Below are 17,014 nucleotides of genomic sequence, written 5' to 3' on the forward strand. Positions count from 1 at the left end.
GGATAACAGCCAAATATTTTTTGCAAACTAATCTGTCAGGGGGGTTGTTTCCAAAACTTGACAATCAAAAATATAGACCTGCGGCTGGCATTATCTTGGACAAAATAAGTAGGGTTAGAATGGTTGTTCGAATAGTACACATGTAACTAGACTACACTCCACACCACTGCAAAGGTGTCTAGGGACGGAATATCCCTCCATCCCCCTGTACTACTCTGCAACTTCGTTTCTTGGCCAGCTCTATTTAATTAGACACGCCAATGTTCCACATCAATAATTAGGTCGCGAGTAGATCTCCTCGCTGTCTGAATACATCAACAAGGTAGATGATGATGGATTTGTTTGAAACATTTCAGGCTGCAATACATGCACATCTTCAGTGCTACACTACTTTACCTTGCGGTCGCAGCATTTTAATCCGAAAACAAGTTCGACCTTTTTGTTTTGTTTTATTCTGCTTTCTGAAAATAAGGAAGATTGCTGCAAATGACATCCGTGGCACGGACGCTATGGAGACGGTAGGTGGCGGCATGGGCGCAGACCAGCCGGACAGTGTCAAGCAAGGTAACGTTGTACCGTACATACACAACCGGCTGGTTGACTGTACGTGCCAACCTAATCCGCAGCTTTCACATTTAACCTGTCACCGAGCGAGGCGTCAGGTGTACAAGGAATAACAGCCCTCAAACGTACATCACCGTCGTTTTATTTAGTCCGGCGAAAGAACAAGAGCTTCGCATGACTTCGGGCTGCTCGTAAGGTAATGTCCGTTGTGTTGTCCAGATGTGAGCGTGTGTGATTATCCTAGGCTAGCATTAGCTAACGTTAAGTGTTCACCTTCCTATTGCGCCCATTTAGCTCGTGCGTTTCCCAGAAGCCGACTTATTTAAAGGTACACACAATGAACTGTAAACGAAAACAAATCTGTCAGTGTGGTTTAGCGACCGACCCAATGTGACTTCTAATAACTCACCTTACTAGCTAGTAAGATATCCACTAGTAGATAGCTGCTAAACTATATTCTAGAAATAGTAGAGATGTAGACCAAATAGGGTGGAGGGTAATCGATTACAGGCAGTTGTCTCGTTTCCTCTGCCTCTCCATCGTTTGACGTGTGCTCCATTAACGTTATGCAGTATTGATTCAATACACATATTAATCTTAACACGTCCTGTCATTTAATGCAATTGAAATTCTAACGTGAATGTGTCAGTCATAGTACAGAATGATGCATAATAGCACTGCCATGTATATCATAGCCTACAAGCATTCAAGCAGTATGTTATAATATCCCAGCAAAGGATTATCTATCTATCCTGCATATTGTACCTGTGGTCAATGAAAACACTTCGATCTTTCGTGCCTTGTTGGGTACTTTAGGCTCTCAATGTCTAATCTAATGTCTTTACTGAAGTTCATCAGAACATCTTATATTCCAATCTGCAGTTGCTTGTTTTTCTTTCACGTTAAGTCATGCCCCCATTTGCAGGATCCAACTAGGATATAGACTGGAAGGAATGGCAGTACGTCACTGACATCTATTGCATATGCAGGAAGGTGATATGTGGTTTCAACAAACTGATGATGTGGTTGTATGTTTTTATATCTTTCACAGTCGTATTCCCATTGAGAATTATTTGAAAGTAGTTGTAGTAGTTGTATCATTGCATATAGGATGCCTACGCAATGCTATTGAGACAGGTTTAAGTGCTTTAGGGCTTCGGTTATGTGCTTGTTCCCCAGTGTGCTTTTGCCTGTTATGACCACCATGTGACTAAAATAATACCAGTTCCCAAAAGAGGCAGCTGTTCCCTGGATGTATAGTTAAAGGTGTTTGTGCTTGCAGAAAACCACACACTGCTGCACAGGGTTACAAGAAGAAAAACCTGGAAAACCAGAGCAGTCTTATTCCTTTGAGATCATTCGTCATTAGTGTGTGTGTGTGTGTGTGTGTGTGTGTGTGACATATACATTGATGCCATCTTGTTGACCAATGTTCGGTTGAGTAGAGCAGCAAATTTAAGAGTTAAAATGAGCTGCCTTCGGTTAAGTCTTAACGGAATGGTGATGCGTGTTGTCTATCTTTATACGAAAGTTCAAATCTTCAGCTATTTGGAGACTTTTTAACAGTTATTTGTAATGTTATGAAAATGTATGAAGTGTTTCACATACTAAATATAATAATGCACACATAATATAATAATGATAAACCTGACAGTGCTTTTCTGTCAATGCTGTTTCCTCTATTTCTCTCCATTGACATGCATTCCGTTTTGTCAGCAGATTCAAGGAAGCTCGTTCCAGCTTGACAGTTCAGTTACACAAATTGATCTGTGATGAGGGGTGTAGCAGCGTTGTGCTGCAGGCTGTTGGCAGGGCTTGTTTACCATTGGAATGACGCTTAACTTGTTCACCCCCTTCTCCCCCCACATTCTCTTTCACTCCGTTTTCTTTTTCTTCCAGTGCTCTCTCTGTTTTTCATTTCCTCTATTATTTCTTCTTTTCCCTCCTAGGCTGTATCATCCTTTGGTTGCCCTCGACCACACTCTGCAGACAGCGACAAGCGTGGGTCTATCGGCACCGGCCTTGATGAGCAGAGATCTCAGGCACTGAGGGCGGAGCCTAATGGATCATGGCGGTGAGTGTTTACGTTCACACACACACACACGCACGCACGCACGCACGCACGCACGCACGCACGCACGCACGCACGCGCGCGCGCACGCACCGCTGAAATCATAACTTAACACACCGCTTCAATTCAATGCTTCTATTCTACCACGTCTATTCAACAGTCTAGAGCTACTCATCATGACACATCCACCATCCCGTTTGTGCTTTTCCCCCTACCTCCAGATCAGTGTGAGTGGGAGGCTCCGGTCATGTCCCAGTGTGAGGGGGACCGAATTTGTGACAACCCACCATGCCCCAAGCCCCTTGGCAGCCAGAACCTTAACCTGACAGAGACGTGTGCTCCCTCTCAGACAAACACACTCACACCAGAGCACTCCCCAGCGGAGGACATCGGGGTTTGCAAACCCGGGCAGAGTCCCTCTAACAACAACGGTGTGGTCCAGGACACCTTCCCATTAGGGAGCAAAGACGGCGAGGACGAGGACGAAGACGAAGGAGAAGATGAGCTGATGAAGGAGGTGGACGAATCAGAGGAATCCTCCGGTTTGATTGGCTGCCGGTCGCCAAGCACCCCCATGACCGACTCCTCCTTCTCCGAAACCGGTAGGACGCTTTGACTTTAGACCGCATACTCCTGCATTCTTACTGCCTAGCCTCAATGCACTTACTCAAAAGATTGTCGCTGTTATCGCGAGGTTTCTTGGCAAATAAGTACAAACAATCTCACACACACACGCCCACATGCACATTATGTTTTGGGATTTAATTTGAAGATGCTAGTGCACTGCCGATTCGCAGAATATCCAGTTTCAAACTGTTGTCCGAACATAAAAGGATTGACACTGCATAATTGATGGTCTGACTTTCCAGCCGCTCTCACTGTTTCTCACTCAGCATGGTTCTTTGTTTTCGGCAGGCAGTCTGCTAGAGACCCCCTTCAGCCCAGGCACCAGCCCAGTGCCCCCCTCTCCTCTGAATATTGGGGCTGCTCCCGGAGTCTTGTACCCTCTATATGGCTCAGTGCAACCCGGTCAGCAGGATCCAGACGTGGACTCCCATTACCCAAACACTGTGTCTGGAGATCCAGGTGGAGGATTTGTTTCCTGCACCGCTGGGCTCACCTCCACGACTGGACCTGTTGGTTCTAGTCGATTAACATGCACATCAACCTCGGGGCCCGCCGGCCCTTCCACGCCCCCGTGCATTGAGGGGGCGGCCAAAACTGCCGCGAGAGAGGCTTTGAACTCATCGAGTTGGTCCACTACCTCGGAGACGGTGCATTCCCCCGGGCCTGCCTGTAGCAACGCGTCCGTCCTTGGTTCGGACGGGGAACCTATGCCTCCCAAAACAGAAGGCAGCGCGTCAACAGAAGCTTGCGATGTAGATCTCTCCACTTGTGCTGCGGGACAGATCAGCGCCACGACCGGAACCCCTGGTACTCAACCCACCCCCTGCAGCACAGAACCCTTCTACCCTCAAACAGCACCCAATGCATCTGGGACCGTGACCGCCTGTGTCTCCCTTGTCACCTGCGCCAAGGGGCCCTCCACCTCCTCCACACCTGGGCACACCTCCGTGCCCGCTCCCACCTCCGCCACAGGACCCATCCCCCGCCCTGCTTTGCTGGCCTGTCTGGAGCAGTTGGAGCACAGAGCAGACGATACCCACCTGCCGCAGTACCTCCACCAGGTAGTCTGTCTGTCGGTTGTTTGTCGGTTGCTCTGTTTGTCCACCAGTCTGCATGTCTCTCTGGCGGCTTTTCTATGTCTTTTGTTTCTACCATACACAAGCCTACCAGGTTATTGCTGTGGAGCTGTATGCACGCTCTCTGTATGCTTTGACCTTTTAACTGGTTTCAGAGGAGCCTGCTGCTCTCTATTGTCGTTTTCTTTTTATCAAAGTTCTTTCAAATCTTTTTGCTCAAGCTCAGAAATCATAATTACAATTGGCCTCCTGAGGCATGGATGTTCTGTTTACTTGCACACGCACACACACGGTCACAAATCTGTCCTCTCGCTCATACTGAAGACTACAAGCCTGGACAGGTATAAGAGGGATGTGGGAATGCCTGTCAGGTAGATTTGTTAATACTTTGTTAAATCGGTTTCAGTAGATTTAAGTGTGCAATCATTCATTCTGCTCCATACAGTTTTGGTTTTTTTCGATTGAAGTTTATGAGACTTTTCTTTGACCTAGACGTCAGAAAGGCCAGTTGTACCTCCGCAGCAAGTTTTCCAATACTAAGTTTATCACTCCATGGTTAATTTTTTGTATTCACATAACTAACTAGATTGCCATAGTGCAGATATGCACTAAAGAGTGCAGATATGCACTAAAGAGTGCATATATGCACTAGGGCAACCACTTCCCTGATTTTTTTAGCCAGACAATATATTTAATATAAATTGCCTATTTTGAATCTTGAACATTTTATCGCATTTCCATTGATCAATGTTCACGTTCCACGTCACTCCTGGCACACATACGATTTGTGTCTCACGCCAAAACGAAGAAAAAATAATATTAACTAAAAGAGCGAGAGAGTTAGAGAGAGAGAGAGAGAGAGAGAGAGCGAGCAATAGCGGTAGAGAGACTTAGAGATAGTGGGAGAGACTAAGATTGTGTGTGTGTGTGTGTGTGTGTGTGAGAGAGCGAGAGAGAAAGAGAGAGAGAGAGCGAGATAGAGGGGGGTCATTCAGTTGTCACCGCCTCTCACCTCATTAGAAATGCGAGCACCTCTGTGCTCTGCTCCTTCTCTCTCTCGGTCTCTCGCTCTCTCTTCCTCTCGATCTCTCTGTTAATGCCATGTGCTGCCGCCTCTGTTGCTCTGTGAATTGTTGTGGGGCCTCAGTCAGCCGGCCTTGCGCCGAGAGAGCAGCGCTCTCACCAGAAAGGTAGTGTCACACTGACTTCTTCTCTGTTTCAATGGTTCCTTTTTTTAAATATTTGTCTTCCCTTTTCCACTGTTGTGTAGTTCTTTCCTTTCTGCTTGTCTGCATGCTATGTGACAGGTGACACAACCCTGGGATTGAGCATCAGGTGAATGAAAATTCAATCTGAATGGCCTTTAGCTTGGCTGTGGTGTGTTTGTGTGTTTTTCTTGAGTCTTCAACTCAACTCGGTATTGTGTGGTGAGCTGAGGTCTGGTTCCACGTCACCAGGCTCAATAAGCGACTGGTATTTATTGAGCTGCAGTGACATGTTTTGATGTGATGTTACGTGTGTACCCTCATTTCCGTACACACTGTCAATCATAATCACAGTCCTGGCTAGTGCCTAAATCAACAAAGATAATGCAAATCTAAGTGCTTCAGATGATACACCCAGTAGTAGATACACGATGATATGTTTTATCAATTGTTAATCATTCTCTATTTCTGTCTGCAGATTGCTGAGGCCTTTGTGAACCAGGAAGACTGTATCCTAGACATTTATGTGTGTGACTGAATGATGGATGGCATTGAACTTAACATAGACTGCTCGTGTTTACTACATGTTTGTCCTGTCCGATAACGGTCTTGCCTTCAGGCACAATGAACGCGTATTATCACACGCGTATTATCATATTATTATTACTTTTCAAACTGATTTCTGTCCATGTATTTGTCAGATATTTCCACGGCCAGTCAATGCAGCCTATGGATAAAGATTGAACGTTCACAGATTTGAACTTAAAATGCACTGCATTTAGATGAGACGGATTAAAAGACCAAACAAAAAAATAGGGGAAGAAAAGCAAGAGATTGAGCGTGAAAGGTTATTTTGATAGGGAAATATGTGCTTACTGTTCAAAGAAAAAATTAGAAGATAAAACGGCAAGCTTAGGCCAAAAGCTTTGGTGATAACAGGAGAAGGAGAATGGCTACGATGGACCAAGAAGCTATAGCTAGCAACAAGAGAATTTAATACTTATCGAGAGATTAACAATGGGAAGTTGAATAAAGGGTATAGCTGACACTGAGAAGTGAAAGGGGCGGTGAAAAGCACAGAATTGTAGCGAGCGGGTTAATCAGAAGGCTTGTGGAGGTAAAGAGTGACAGTGGAAAGTGCAAGCTTAGCTTTGTTACGTCACGCGTCGAAGGCTAGAGATTGTGTGAGAGGAGAGAAAGCATTGAGCTGTAGCAAAGAGGAACTCCAAATTCATAAACATGAGCCCTTGCTGCTGTACTTTGATCTGTTTTCCCTGTCATTTAGTGTTACCCTCTGTCTTTAATGCTCACCTATTCCGCCCATCACTCATTCATTCTCCCGTATGGCTCAGCCAAAGTAAAGTGTAATAATGAAGAAGGCTTTGAAGGCTAGGGGGACTGGAGCTTTGATGTCACAACATGCGTATCAGTCCCTTAGTTAAATTAGTTATTTCCTCCACTGGGTTGAATGGGGGTATTGTTGTGTTTACAAAGCTCAGTAGAGTAAGCGCCAGTCGTTGTGTCGTTGGGTCAAACCTTAACGTAGCTACACAGACCGGAGAGCTATATGGTGCATACAGTTGGAGAGGCTCTATCACCAGAGACTACTGGAAAACCTCAGTTCTCTACAGAAGCAGTGGGGTAAGAGACCGCTGAAGCATGCGTGCGTGTGCATATGTATGAGCTCACGTGACTCGTAAACGCACGCGTTCATGAATACACGTCTACGCTGGTCGAGTCCTGTGCAGAATGGTTTTGTGTCTTGATGAGGTTGTTGCGGTCCTCCTGTGTTTCGTCCTCTCAGAACGCAGCTGTAGAAGCACCTCGACCTCTGATCTGGAAACCCAGCTCGACACCCTCGCACACGTCTGTCAGACACACAACAGGTGAGGCTGCTCCGCCTGTCTCGTCTGATCCTGATGTTAAGGAGCCAGGGAGTTAATTATGATTTATAATAATAATAATGTTATTTATAGTGTGTGTGTGTGTGTGTGTGTGTGTGTGTGTGTGTGTGTGTGTGTGTCTGTGTGTGTGCGCGTATGCCAGGGATGGAAATTAACACCCGCCACACTTCATTTGCGGGTGGATTTGTATGGTGGCGGGTGAATTGTGTCACTTCACCCGCCACTGTGACGGGTAATACTTTCCAGTCAGGTCCGTTCAAATTTGCATATTTAATACATTCGTCATACGGCGCTGCACAGTTCCACAACCATTACTGTCAACATCCGGCCCCCTTCTTCTTCTACGCCTCTTTTGCTGAACTGCGATTGTCAACATCCGGGATAATATACCGGTAACCATAGAGATAACATGCCGGTATCAACATTCAGTATATTTTTATTAAGAGATGGCGAACATCGGACAGTTGGCAACACCGTGACCGGCTGGTATTTGACGGGACAAGCCAGACAATGTTCTGTGCTCTCTGTGTAAACATGCTTCGGATGGCCACAGGTCCAATAGTTTTGTGAGTGGGAAACAAAACCTAAAATTGGAAGCCGTGAAGGACCACGAGTCCTCAAAAAGTCACCTTCACGTTTTGAAAATTGCCAAGAGAAAATCAGCGCCCGAAACCACGACAGCGATGAGGACGCTCGTTAGCCTCAAAACAGCCCAGATTGATAGAATGGCTCTACTATTTCGAAATGCACACGCAATTTCTAAAAAGGGAAGGCCATTTCAAGACTTCGAATGGCACTGCACGTAAGTTCATTTTTTATTTTCTATTAGGCCTAATGCAATAGTTTGTTGCTGTCGAAAAACTAGCATGTTGGGTAACCTTAGAGCTCTGCTCACTTGTTTGGCAAACAGCTGCTTTCTGTCAGTCTGGTCAAAACAGATGTCAAGTGTGTGTGCTAAGACGTAGGGCTGTCCCGAATACCATTTTACAGGCTTAGAATACTCGTTGGATATTCCGAGCGAGTATTCCAATGCTCGTTCAAAAACAACATAATAATTGAACAGTAAAAAAGTCGGACTTCCTTACTTTGCTGTTGTTCCGTTCCAAATCAGCTGTCATCTGTGCCATCGTAGCCCTTACAGGAGCTTATCAATTCATCCCGTAACGTGCATATAAATCCATACAAAGATCCAATGTTTAGTCGTTTGTGTCCATATTAAATCCATCATTGACCGGGTATTCCTTTGACAAAAGCCAGTCTGTGAATGCGCAATAGCAGGGCTGCATAGCGAACGTACACAAACAGATACCCTAACGAGTTTATATATATATATATATATATATATATATATATATATATATATATATATATATATATATATAGTTTAATGTATTCTGACGTTTTTCAATGTGTCTTGCAATTATTAAGTCATTGTTTCTTGTTATAATCCTGTTTTCAAATGTTTAATTTCGAATGCATAGGCAGAGTATGAGTCTTCCTATACCGAGAGGATACATCTGTCGCATTATAGGGGCAGATTTTCACATCTGGTTGAATTTAAGAAATTAAAATGCCAGTGCACTGAAAAAAACAAATGTACCTATTGACTTATGATGGTGTAGCCATGTTGTTTTATTGTTAATATGTCAATTTGTTTTTCATTGAAAATACTTTGTATAGATGAATTATCCCCAAACTTGTCATCGTAACACCTTTGAAATAACCATGACTTAACATGGCAGGTACCTGTGTATTGTTTATCATATGCGGTTAGAGTGTAACATTTTCAACTCAGTTCCTTGGTAGCACCTACTTACAGTTAAAATCACTTTGGGTGGAGAAAATGATGTGTATGAAAAACACTTTTCTTATATATTGTTACTATTATATTGTTTAAAATGTCCGCATATATAAAAAAATATATATATAGCGTATAAAAAGTGGCTGGTAAAAAAGATGAGTGGCTGGTAGATTTTTAAATCTAATTGCCACATTGGCTGGTGGGCAAAAAAGTTAATTTCCATCTCTGGCCTGTGCGCGTACGCATACGTGTTTAGAGAAGTGATCTGTGAAACGTATGTCCATGTGCTGCTTCGGCACTCTTGGTCATATGAGCTGTCTCACTGGTGTGGTTTCAATTTGTTGAAAAGTGTGTGCGTACACGCGCACACAGAGACACAGTGTGTAATGGCGAGGGAAATGTGCCCTGTCTAATATTAGATGAGAGAGTTGTGCAGGGTCCCTAATCTTACTGGGCTTCTTAAGACCAGAGCAGATTTTTCTACCCGAAATTTGATTTGCTTTGCTTTATCTTCTTGTGTCTCCTTCTCAGACCGGCTGCTAGCAATGCTCTGGTAAGACTTTTATTCCTGTTTGTCCTTGGGTGCACTTTGCGGTTGTACTGGTGTTGGTATCGAGCGCACCTTTGCACGCATGTCTATTTGAATGACGTTCTGTCAATGTGTTTCTTAACCCACACGTGTTAGTTATCAACCTCTCAGGACATATTGCACTGATCAGTACAGGAAGCCATATTACTTCAGCACCCATGGTCGGCATGAAGGTAAAACCTCCTAGAACTAAATGGAGAGCCAGCATGAACCAGTATAAGCCTTTACCCGTGCACTTGGTTATTTCAGTACCTGTATAGCACACAGCTCTTGCGCTCTATGGTAGTTCTACTGACCTCAGGTTCCAATCCCTGCAGAGACTCTGAACTCCCTCCGGTTGTTGTTCTACAAACTTGATCGTGTGGCAGTTTTGAGTTTTTGTAGTGACTCCAATGTTGAGGGTAAAGTGAGGTCACGTTGGATAAATACCTGTGCTAAATGGCTCATTGTGTGTCTGTAGTGTGCGTCTTTAGAGCTTCTGAAGGCTTCTATGACTCACGACGAAAAGCCTCCGGGTGAGCTGACCTCATGCACCTCAGGTAAGTGTGTGTGTGTGTGTGTGTGTGGAGATTCAGTAATTCATATTCTAGAGGTGTTTATTTGCAGGGAACGCCTTAATCTTAAACAGACACCTCCCTTCTCCAGTGAGTCCTGCCACCCATGTAGAAGGGTCCATCGTTTCATGTCGCTGACTATCAAGATGTCTTCATTTCCATTGAATCTCTAGCTAAAGTTGGGAGCTTAAATGTGGTGTAGTTTATGCAACACAATTATATACTTGAGTTTAAGAAGATGCAATAAGATAATACTGTATTGATCCCTGACAGGAAATATGGTTGAAGCTTAGTAAAAAAATAACTGCAGGTGAGCTTCATCCTTTGCCGTCTCTTTATGACTTCATTGAGTCATGAGGATAATTGAGAAACAGCAGGGTGGCCCTTCAATGTCCTGTTTAATAGAATCAAGGCCTAGGCGGTTGTCTTTACAGCATGGCTGTTAAGATAATGAGTGATTATAGGTTTTACTTAGATCTGGATGCTATTTACATCTCTAATAATAAGAATACATGATTAAATGTGGCACAAAGTGGCATGTACATGCACTAGCAAGCACACTCACAGATGTAGCTTACTTGTGAGGAGAGATTGAGTTGTAGGTTATTATTTTCCCTGATGAATTAACCAGATTGAGAGCATCTTGGTTTATTTATGTTAATCATTTTCTTGTATCTTGGGGATACAGGCATTCCCCGGTCTCGAGTCGATCGCTCTTATTGATTCCCCATTGATGCATTTTTCCCTTATTTCCAATGTTACGTTACCCTTCCCTCTTTCTCTCCTTTTCAAATGCCCTCTCTTCTTCTCCACCGGTATCTACGTCATTCCTGTGTTGCATTTTAACTGCTTTGTTGTTGTTTATTTTGTCCAGGCCATTTGACTGAAGGAGAGTTGGAGGTGGGGCAGAGAGACACCAAAACCCGCCTCTCAGGCAAGATGCAACCAATCAAATCCTCTACAGGAATGGATCATTTTGACGGTGTGCGGCCGACAGCTGGAGAGGAGAGCGCTGGCACAAGCAACGGACTGGGAGGGAGAGCGGTTCACACAGCTCCACCTATCACAGCAGGAAGTGGGATCCCCCCCGCCACCGGGGGAGAAATGGACCGGTCCAAACCTGCTGGGAGCCAGGGTGTGGAGGGAGAGGCAACACAGGAGAAGGACAGAGAGAAGGAGCAGGAGGAGGAGGAGGAGGAGAGGGGATCATGGGAGTCTCAAGAGGATGCACATGCTCTGGAGATGGAGGATAAGGGGGGAGGAGGAGAGGTGGAGGAGGAGGGTAGAGAAGCTGTCCCCGAGGATACAGAGTTGAGGGGGATAGAGGAGGTTGTGCCACTGCTGCAGCAAGAAGCCGTTGATAAGGAGAACCAGTGGGAGGTGACCCAGCTGTGCCTTCACTCCCAGGTTAGTCCCTGATTAAACTGACACCCTGCTTGCTGGCTAAATTGGTTTGGCCCGAACTTGGCTGAAAATGAGTAAATAGTAAATGGAACTGGTAAATATGCAGGCATGCTTGCTCGAAAAGAGTGAATCTGCAAAATAACTGTTTATTTTTTATTTTTACATTGTAATGCAGTGATGTTTTGTTTAGCCATGATAAATGTGTAATCCTGTTGTGAGGGTTTTCTGGTATGTATATAATACTGGTCTGCTCCCATAGCCATGGGAGGAGGAAGGAGCCCAGCTACAGCAGGAGGAGCAGGCTGAGGAGCAGGATTATGGACCAGGCATCATCAAAGAATCCTACCATCTAGACGACCAGGCTAAACTCATCACTGTAGAGGAGGTGTGTGTTTTTCAATTAATGTGAACCTATTTTAATGTTTGAGTTTAAATGTCTTGATAATTGACTAACTTCAATACCACTTAGACTAACTACTACTGCGGATGCTGTTAATTAATATATATTTACTTAAATAGGACCTTTCAGTTCAAGAGACAAGACACTTCCAATAACTAGCAATGAATGAAATGTAGCTTCAATTGTTATTGTTTTTATACTTCACCGTGCAATGACCGACCGTTTGACTTGTTGGTTAGTTGGAGTGTCGCCACCGAGATAGTGAAAGCCTCTGGCCAAGCTAATGTAAAGTCAATGAGCTTCTGCTGCTGAGGCAGTTTAATGACATGATTTCCTGACTATTATCTTGGCCATTAGCCATGGATTGTTTTCCATCCCCGGATATGAGAGCCTGTTGGCCGTATTGGATTGACATTAATCCAGAGGATGGAGCCGAACCAGTTTGTAACGTCATGCTAGTGGTTTAGCATGTAGCTTTGTTGCTTTATCATCTGGCCTTTGTGATGTCATCCACTAAGGCCTGTTCCTGTTTCGATTATCAGGGGGTTTTCAGGCCTCTCATTCTCCTTTTAGCGACTGCCAACACCTGGTTGCACCAGTTGTCTTCTCGAGTGAACGAGGGCAACCAATATCATCACTGACTTATTGATAATTCAAATAGGATGGCCACCTGGAACTTTGTTTGGATTTGAGAGCATAAAAGGGTGTGTTGGAGAGAGAGGGAGATGGCTTGCGAGGCAGGGAGAGAATGTTTGAGGAGTAGAAGGTGCCACTTCGCCGTTCTGGCATTCCTTTTGGCCTGGTGGTTGTGGTGGTCGGACATGCTGGCCCTGGCGGTCCTGTTGGTATATCAGCCCATGGTTTGAATGGCAGTTTAAAAGATTGTGTTGCTATCTCCCTTTTGTCTCCACTCTTCATCCACCGTCTTACTTTTTCTCTGGGGCCCGTTTTTGATTGGGGGACGGCTCTTAAGCGTGGAACACAACGGCCCAACCGTTGGCCATCTGAAACGTTTGGGGAGACTTGGACTAGTTCGGGAACAAATCTGTTGGGTGTGTACAGCAGTCTGAGGATTGGAGCCTTTGGATACTCTGATCGGTTGTGTGCAGCGAATCAGCGCGTGTGTGGGAGGGGCGGACTAGCGCCACGAGACTAGCGCCACCCGATGTTAAGGAGGCTTGTTGCATTGCGCGCAAGCGCAGAACATACACGCTACTGTGTAGTTGGCAGTAGTCTTCGCAGTGTGTTTGAATGCAACTTTTCTGCCAAACAGGTCAGACGAAAGGCAACAGGGTGGTTGGATATGGCATTAGGCTGTTGGTTTAAGCCTGGGCTGTGTGTGGGCCCCTTTAGAGAAGTTTTCCACTCAGCCTTTCCTCTTTGCACCATCTTAACGGTTTTCCACCATTCTTTTTTTTATTTCCATATTTTTTTTCATGTTCTCAGGATTGGGGACTATATCATTACTGAAAACATTGCTGACATTCAACTATGAAGCGAAACACTCAAACTCTGTCTGTCTATGTATTCATCTGAGGAATTCAATTTGATTAGCGTAGAGACAACTAATCCCCACCAATGACACATCACCCGCTGACAGGTAGCTTGCCGTTTAGTACTCACTCCCCTGAAAATCAGAGACTTTTATCAATTTCCGCATCCGTACATTTATAGTTGTTTATAGTTGTTTCAGAGCATTTTGATATGTCTTTATGTTTGTCTTTTTTCATACATGTCTTATTCTTGCATTAATATGACAATTTGTTGAAGGTACAATAGTTACGCCATCTTAAAGGGTACATCAATTGGTAACTAATACATTTTTAAAACCCATATTGGCTTGGTTATGGTAATGTGACCAGTTAATCAATTATCTTACTGGTCTATTTCTGTCATTATGGAAACAACATTTATCTATGCAAACATGTGAACAAAAACAGACCTAGGTCATTGGGCCAGATTGACCAGGACAGATTAGCGTGTCCTTGAATAACAATTAGGATTGTAAATGAGATATAGAGTTCACCTCTTTAGCGACATCTGGTGGACATCTTATGTCCATTATCTATTTACGTTAATCGTTTAACCTACAAATAACTTAGAATTGGTGAACTTTTTTTTCCTTTCCTCCAGGGCATTTTTAAGATGGTTATAGATATTGGATATCACATTTACTGGGCTGAAATAGTGTTAACCCAAAATATTCATGACACATGATACAACCCATTTCACCATCAATTCCCAGTTTTCTTTATCGCTTATTTCTGATAGAAATGACTGTCAGAATGACAAGAGAATGTTTTCCATCTTCTTCTTCTTCCCCTCAGGTGGTGCCTGCCTGTGGCCTGATCTCCATACTGAAGAAGCGCAGTGTGTGTGTGTCTGCGCGCCCTGAGCCCATCAAAGCTGCCGCTAAGAGACGGGTGCGTTTCAAAGTTGCTGAGGACGGATACGATCAAGGTAAGCCGTCTCAGATAATTAACACGCACTCATTCCAGGTCCACTTAAAGGAAATAATAGTAGATGCAATCTTTTTTTTGCAATGTTTCAAATAAATTGGTAAGATGACTTTATTATTTCTGTTATAATTTGTTCCCCCTCCTCCTTCCTCTCCCTTCAACATTTTTTTCACCTGCTCGTTCTCCAGAGGTCGGAGGAGGGGATTCGTGCCTGCTCCTTTTCCTGCTTTGCCTCGTCACCGTGGTGATCAGCGTCGGAGGGACGGCCCTCTACTGCGCCCTGGGCGACGCCCACTCCACCGTCTGCCAGGACTTCTCCCGCAACGCGGACTTCTACGTGGGCCAGATGCAGCGCGGCATCTCCCACCTGCAGCACTGGCTGGCGCCCGGGTCGTAGCGGGGGGGGCGCCGCAGAGCAGGTGTGGGCCCCTCGGCCCCTCTTTAACCACCGCCACCGGAGAGATCCGCAAAACGACACGGTTCGATACGTCTTTCGAGAATTTTTTTTTCTTTTTATCAAAGTACATTTTGCAAGGCGGATGAAATCTTAGTCCTAAATAGCCTGGGAGACGCAGGGAAGCACACACGCCAACACACACATGCATGCATATGAAAACAAACAATTATATACGCTCACTTGAAGGGGAAATAAACCTGTACAACACTGAATCGCAGATCATGAGATTCGACCCCCGTCGTTCAAGATGTCATCAAGCTGCCTTGTCGATGTGTTTAGCAAAACGGCGCACACCCTACAGATCTTCGACGCTGTACAGATTGTGTGTCTGAAGCCAACAGAACTCCACAGATGGAAGAGAACGGTGGCCCTCTTGCCTGTGGTGTGTTTATATCTTTTTAAGTCTTATCTGAAATTTAACTTCTGAAAGAAAGTCTTACAATGTTATTATTGCTCGAATGGTTTGACTTGTAATCTTTTACCTTTGCATCAGGTCAGTTGTTGACACGCCATGTGGTGACCTAAACAGGGAGTTGGTGTTTCTTTTTTTCTGATCAGTTTTCACTAAAAAGGCCTTGATCAAGATGCCTTGTTAGATTTGTACCTTGGGGGGGATATGTGACCATCTGTCACTCTGCTATCGCAACATTTATAACAACTTATTTAACGACTCCATGAATCCACTGATTATGTTGTCAAGTCCTTTCCTGAAAACTATATTCAGTTAGCCTATATGCAGCAAAACCTTCCAAAAACTGGTCATTACAGCATTATATCACTTTTCCATAACAATTATTTGAATACAGATTGTAGAGTAAACGTGTGTGGTGTTAACCAAGCCTGGTTGGAATGCCGAATGCATGAGAAGATGAAATAATCAGGATAAGTTAATACTTTTGGCAGTTCATTGCTAACTTGTTTACTATTCACTATGCTAACTTTAGGGCACATCTAGCTGGAAGATATGTTATTGTTAGATAAATGTATCTTCCTATTTTGCTTTATTTGATTTAACTTGGTAATTATGACCTTAAAACCGTTAGATTTCTGCATCAAATCAGTGTCCCTTTAGTCTCTTATCCGTTCATAATTTAAAACATGGATGAGCAGGGGTACGTACGATGTAAGATTGAGCAACAACCATAAGAAAAACGTCTTTGTTTTTAATACATTACCTTTAGGCATTACTTAGACTATTTATCAGACCAACCATAGCATAAATCCCTTCTGCTATTACCACTGCTCAATTTGTACAGTTCACATTGTATCATATATTTAATATAATTTTCATTACATTTTAATGCTAAATTCTCTGATTTTCCCAGTTCATCCCTCCTGACATAATGGCCATACATGAATGCAGTAGTCAATGCCATATTAGTAACACAGGAAACACCACCTGTGCATTTTTTAAATCTTAATGACCAAATATATGTTTGAGGTACATGTTTATTTGATCTTTTTTGTGTTTCGTATGCACGTCTTCTGGCTGGTTCAGATGACCGTCGCTTAAAAAACATACCTATTAGGATTTCTGTAACTATTTATGTTGCTAGGCCAGATGTAATATTAAATGTCAATGGTTTAAAAAAGGGGAAAATGCATTTACATGTGTTGCTGTTTAATACTTTAAATTAGTTGATATTTAAATTTGTTCTGTCATCCTTGTGGTTAAGGGGACATTAAAAAAGCAATATTTCTGTTGAGTTCATTCTTAAAACTCACTTCCTTCATCTTAAGTAATTTGTCTTTAAAATATATATATATTTGTGTGTCTTCGTTCATTTGTGTCTTTGTAAATTTCTTATGTTGTGGTTGTCGTTACTTTGCACTTTTACCATCGCATAATTTTGGACACTCCTAAATTAGAATTTCAACATGTCTCAGATGATTTAAGAGAGGA

At 43.7% G+C, this 17,014-nt stretch overlaps 1 protein-coding gene across 3 annotated transcripts; it reads left to right on the forward strand.

The window, feature by feature from the left end:
- The first annotated feature begins 627 nt into the window (after nucleotides 1-627).
- Nucleotides 628-17,014, forward strand: cnsta (consortin, connexin sorting protein a). 3 transcript variants are annotated; one of them, XM_079736825.1, is made up of 14 exons: nucleotides 628-760; nucleotides 1,490-1,557; nucleotides 2,514-2,638; nucleotides 2,857-3,237; nucleotides 3,551-4,323; nucleotides 6,022-6,052; nucleotides 7,098-7,184; nucleotides 7,348-7,429; nucleotides 9,780-9,801; nucleotides 10,298-10,376; nucleotides 11,266-11,798; nucleotides 12,055-12,180; nucleotides 14,523-14,655; nucleotides 14,843-17,014. In XM_079736825.1, the coding sequence occupies exons 3-14, from the start codon at nucleotides 2,626-2,628 to the stop codon at nucleotides 15,049-15,051; spliced, it is 2,469 nt and encodes an 822-aa protein (XP_079592951.1). In that variant the 5' UTR covers nucleotides 628-760; nucleotides 1,490-1,557; nucleotides 2,514-2,625; the 3' UTR covers nucleotides 15,052-17,014. The 3 variants fall into 3 exon arrangements, with proteins under 3 accessions (XP_079592951.1, XP_079592952.1, XP_079592950.1); XM_079736826.1 differs by lacking the exon at nucleotides 1,490-1,557 and having other exon boundaries at nucleotides 2,464-2,638; XM_079736824.1 differs by lacking the exon at nucleotides 1,490-1,557.

This window comes from Pollachius pollachius (genome assembly GCF_949987615.1).
Source record: "Pollachius pollachius genome assembly, chromosome: 5".
In the NCBI taxonomy this organism is placed as follows: Eukaryota; Metazoa; Chordata; class Actinopteri; order Gadiformes; family Gadidae; genus Pollachius; species Pollachius pollachius.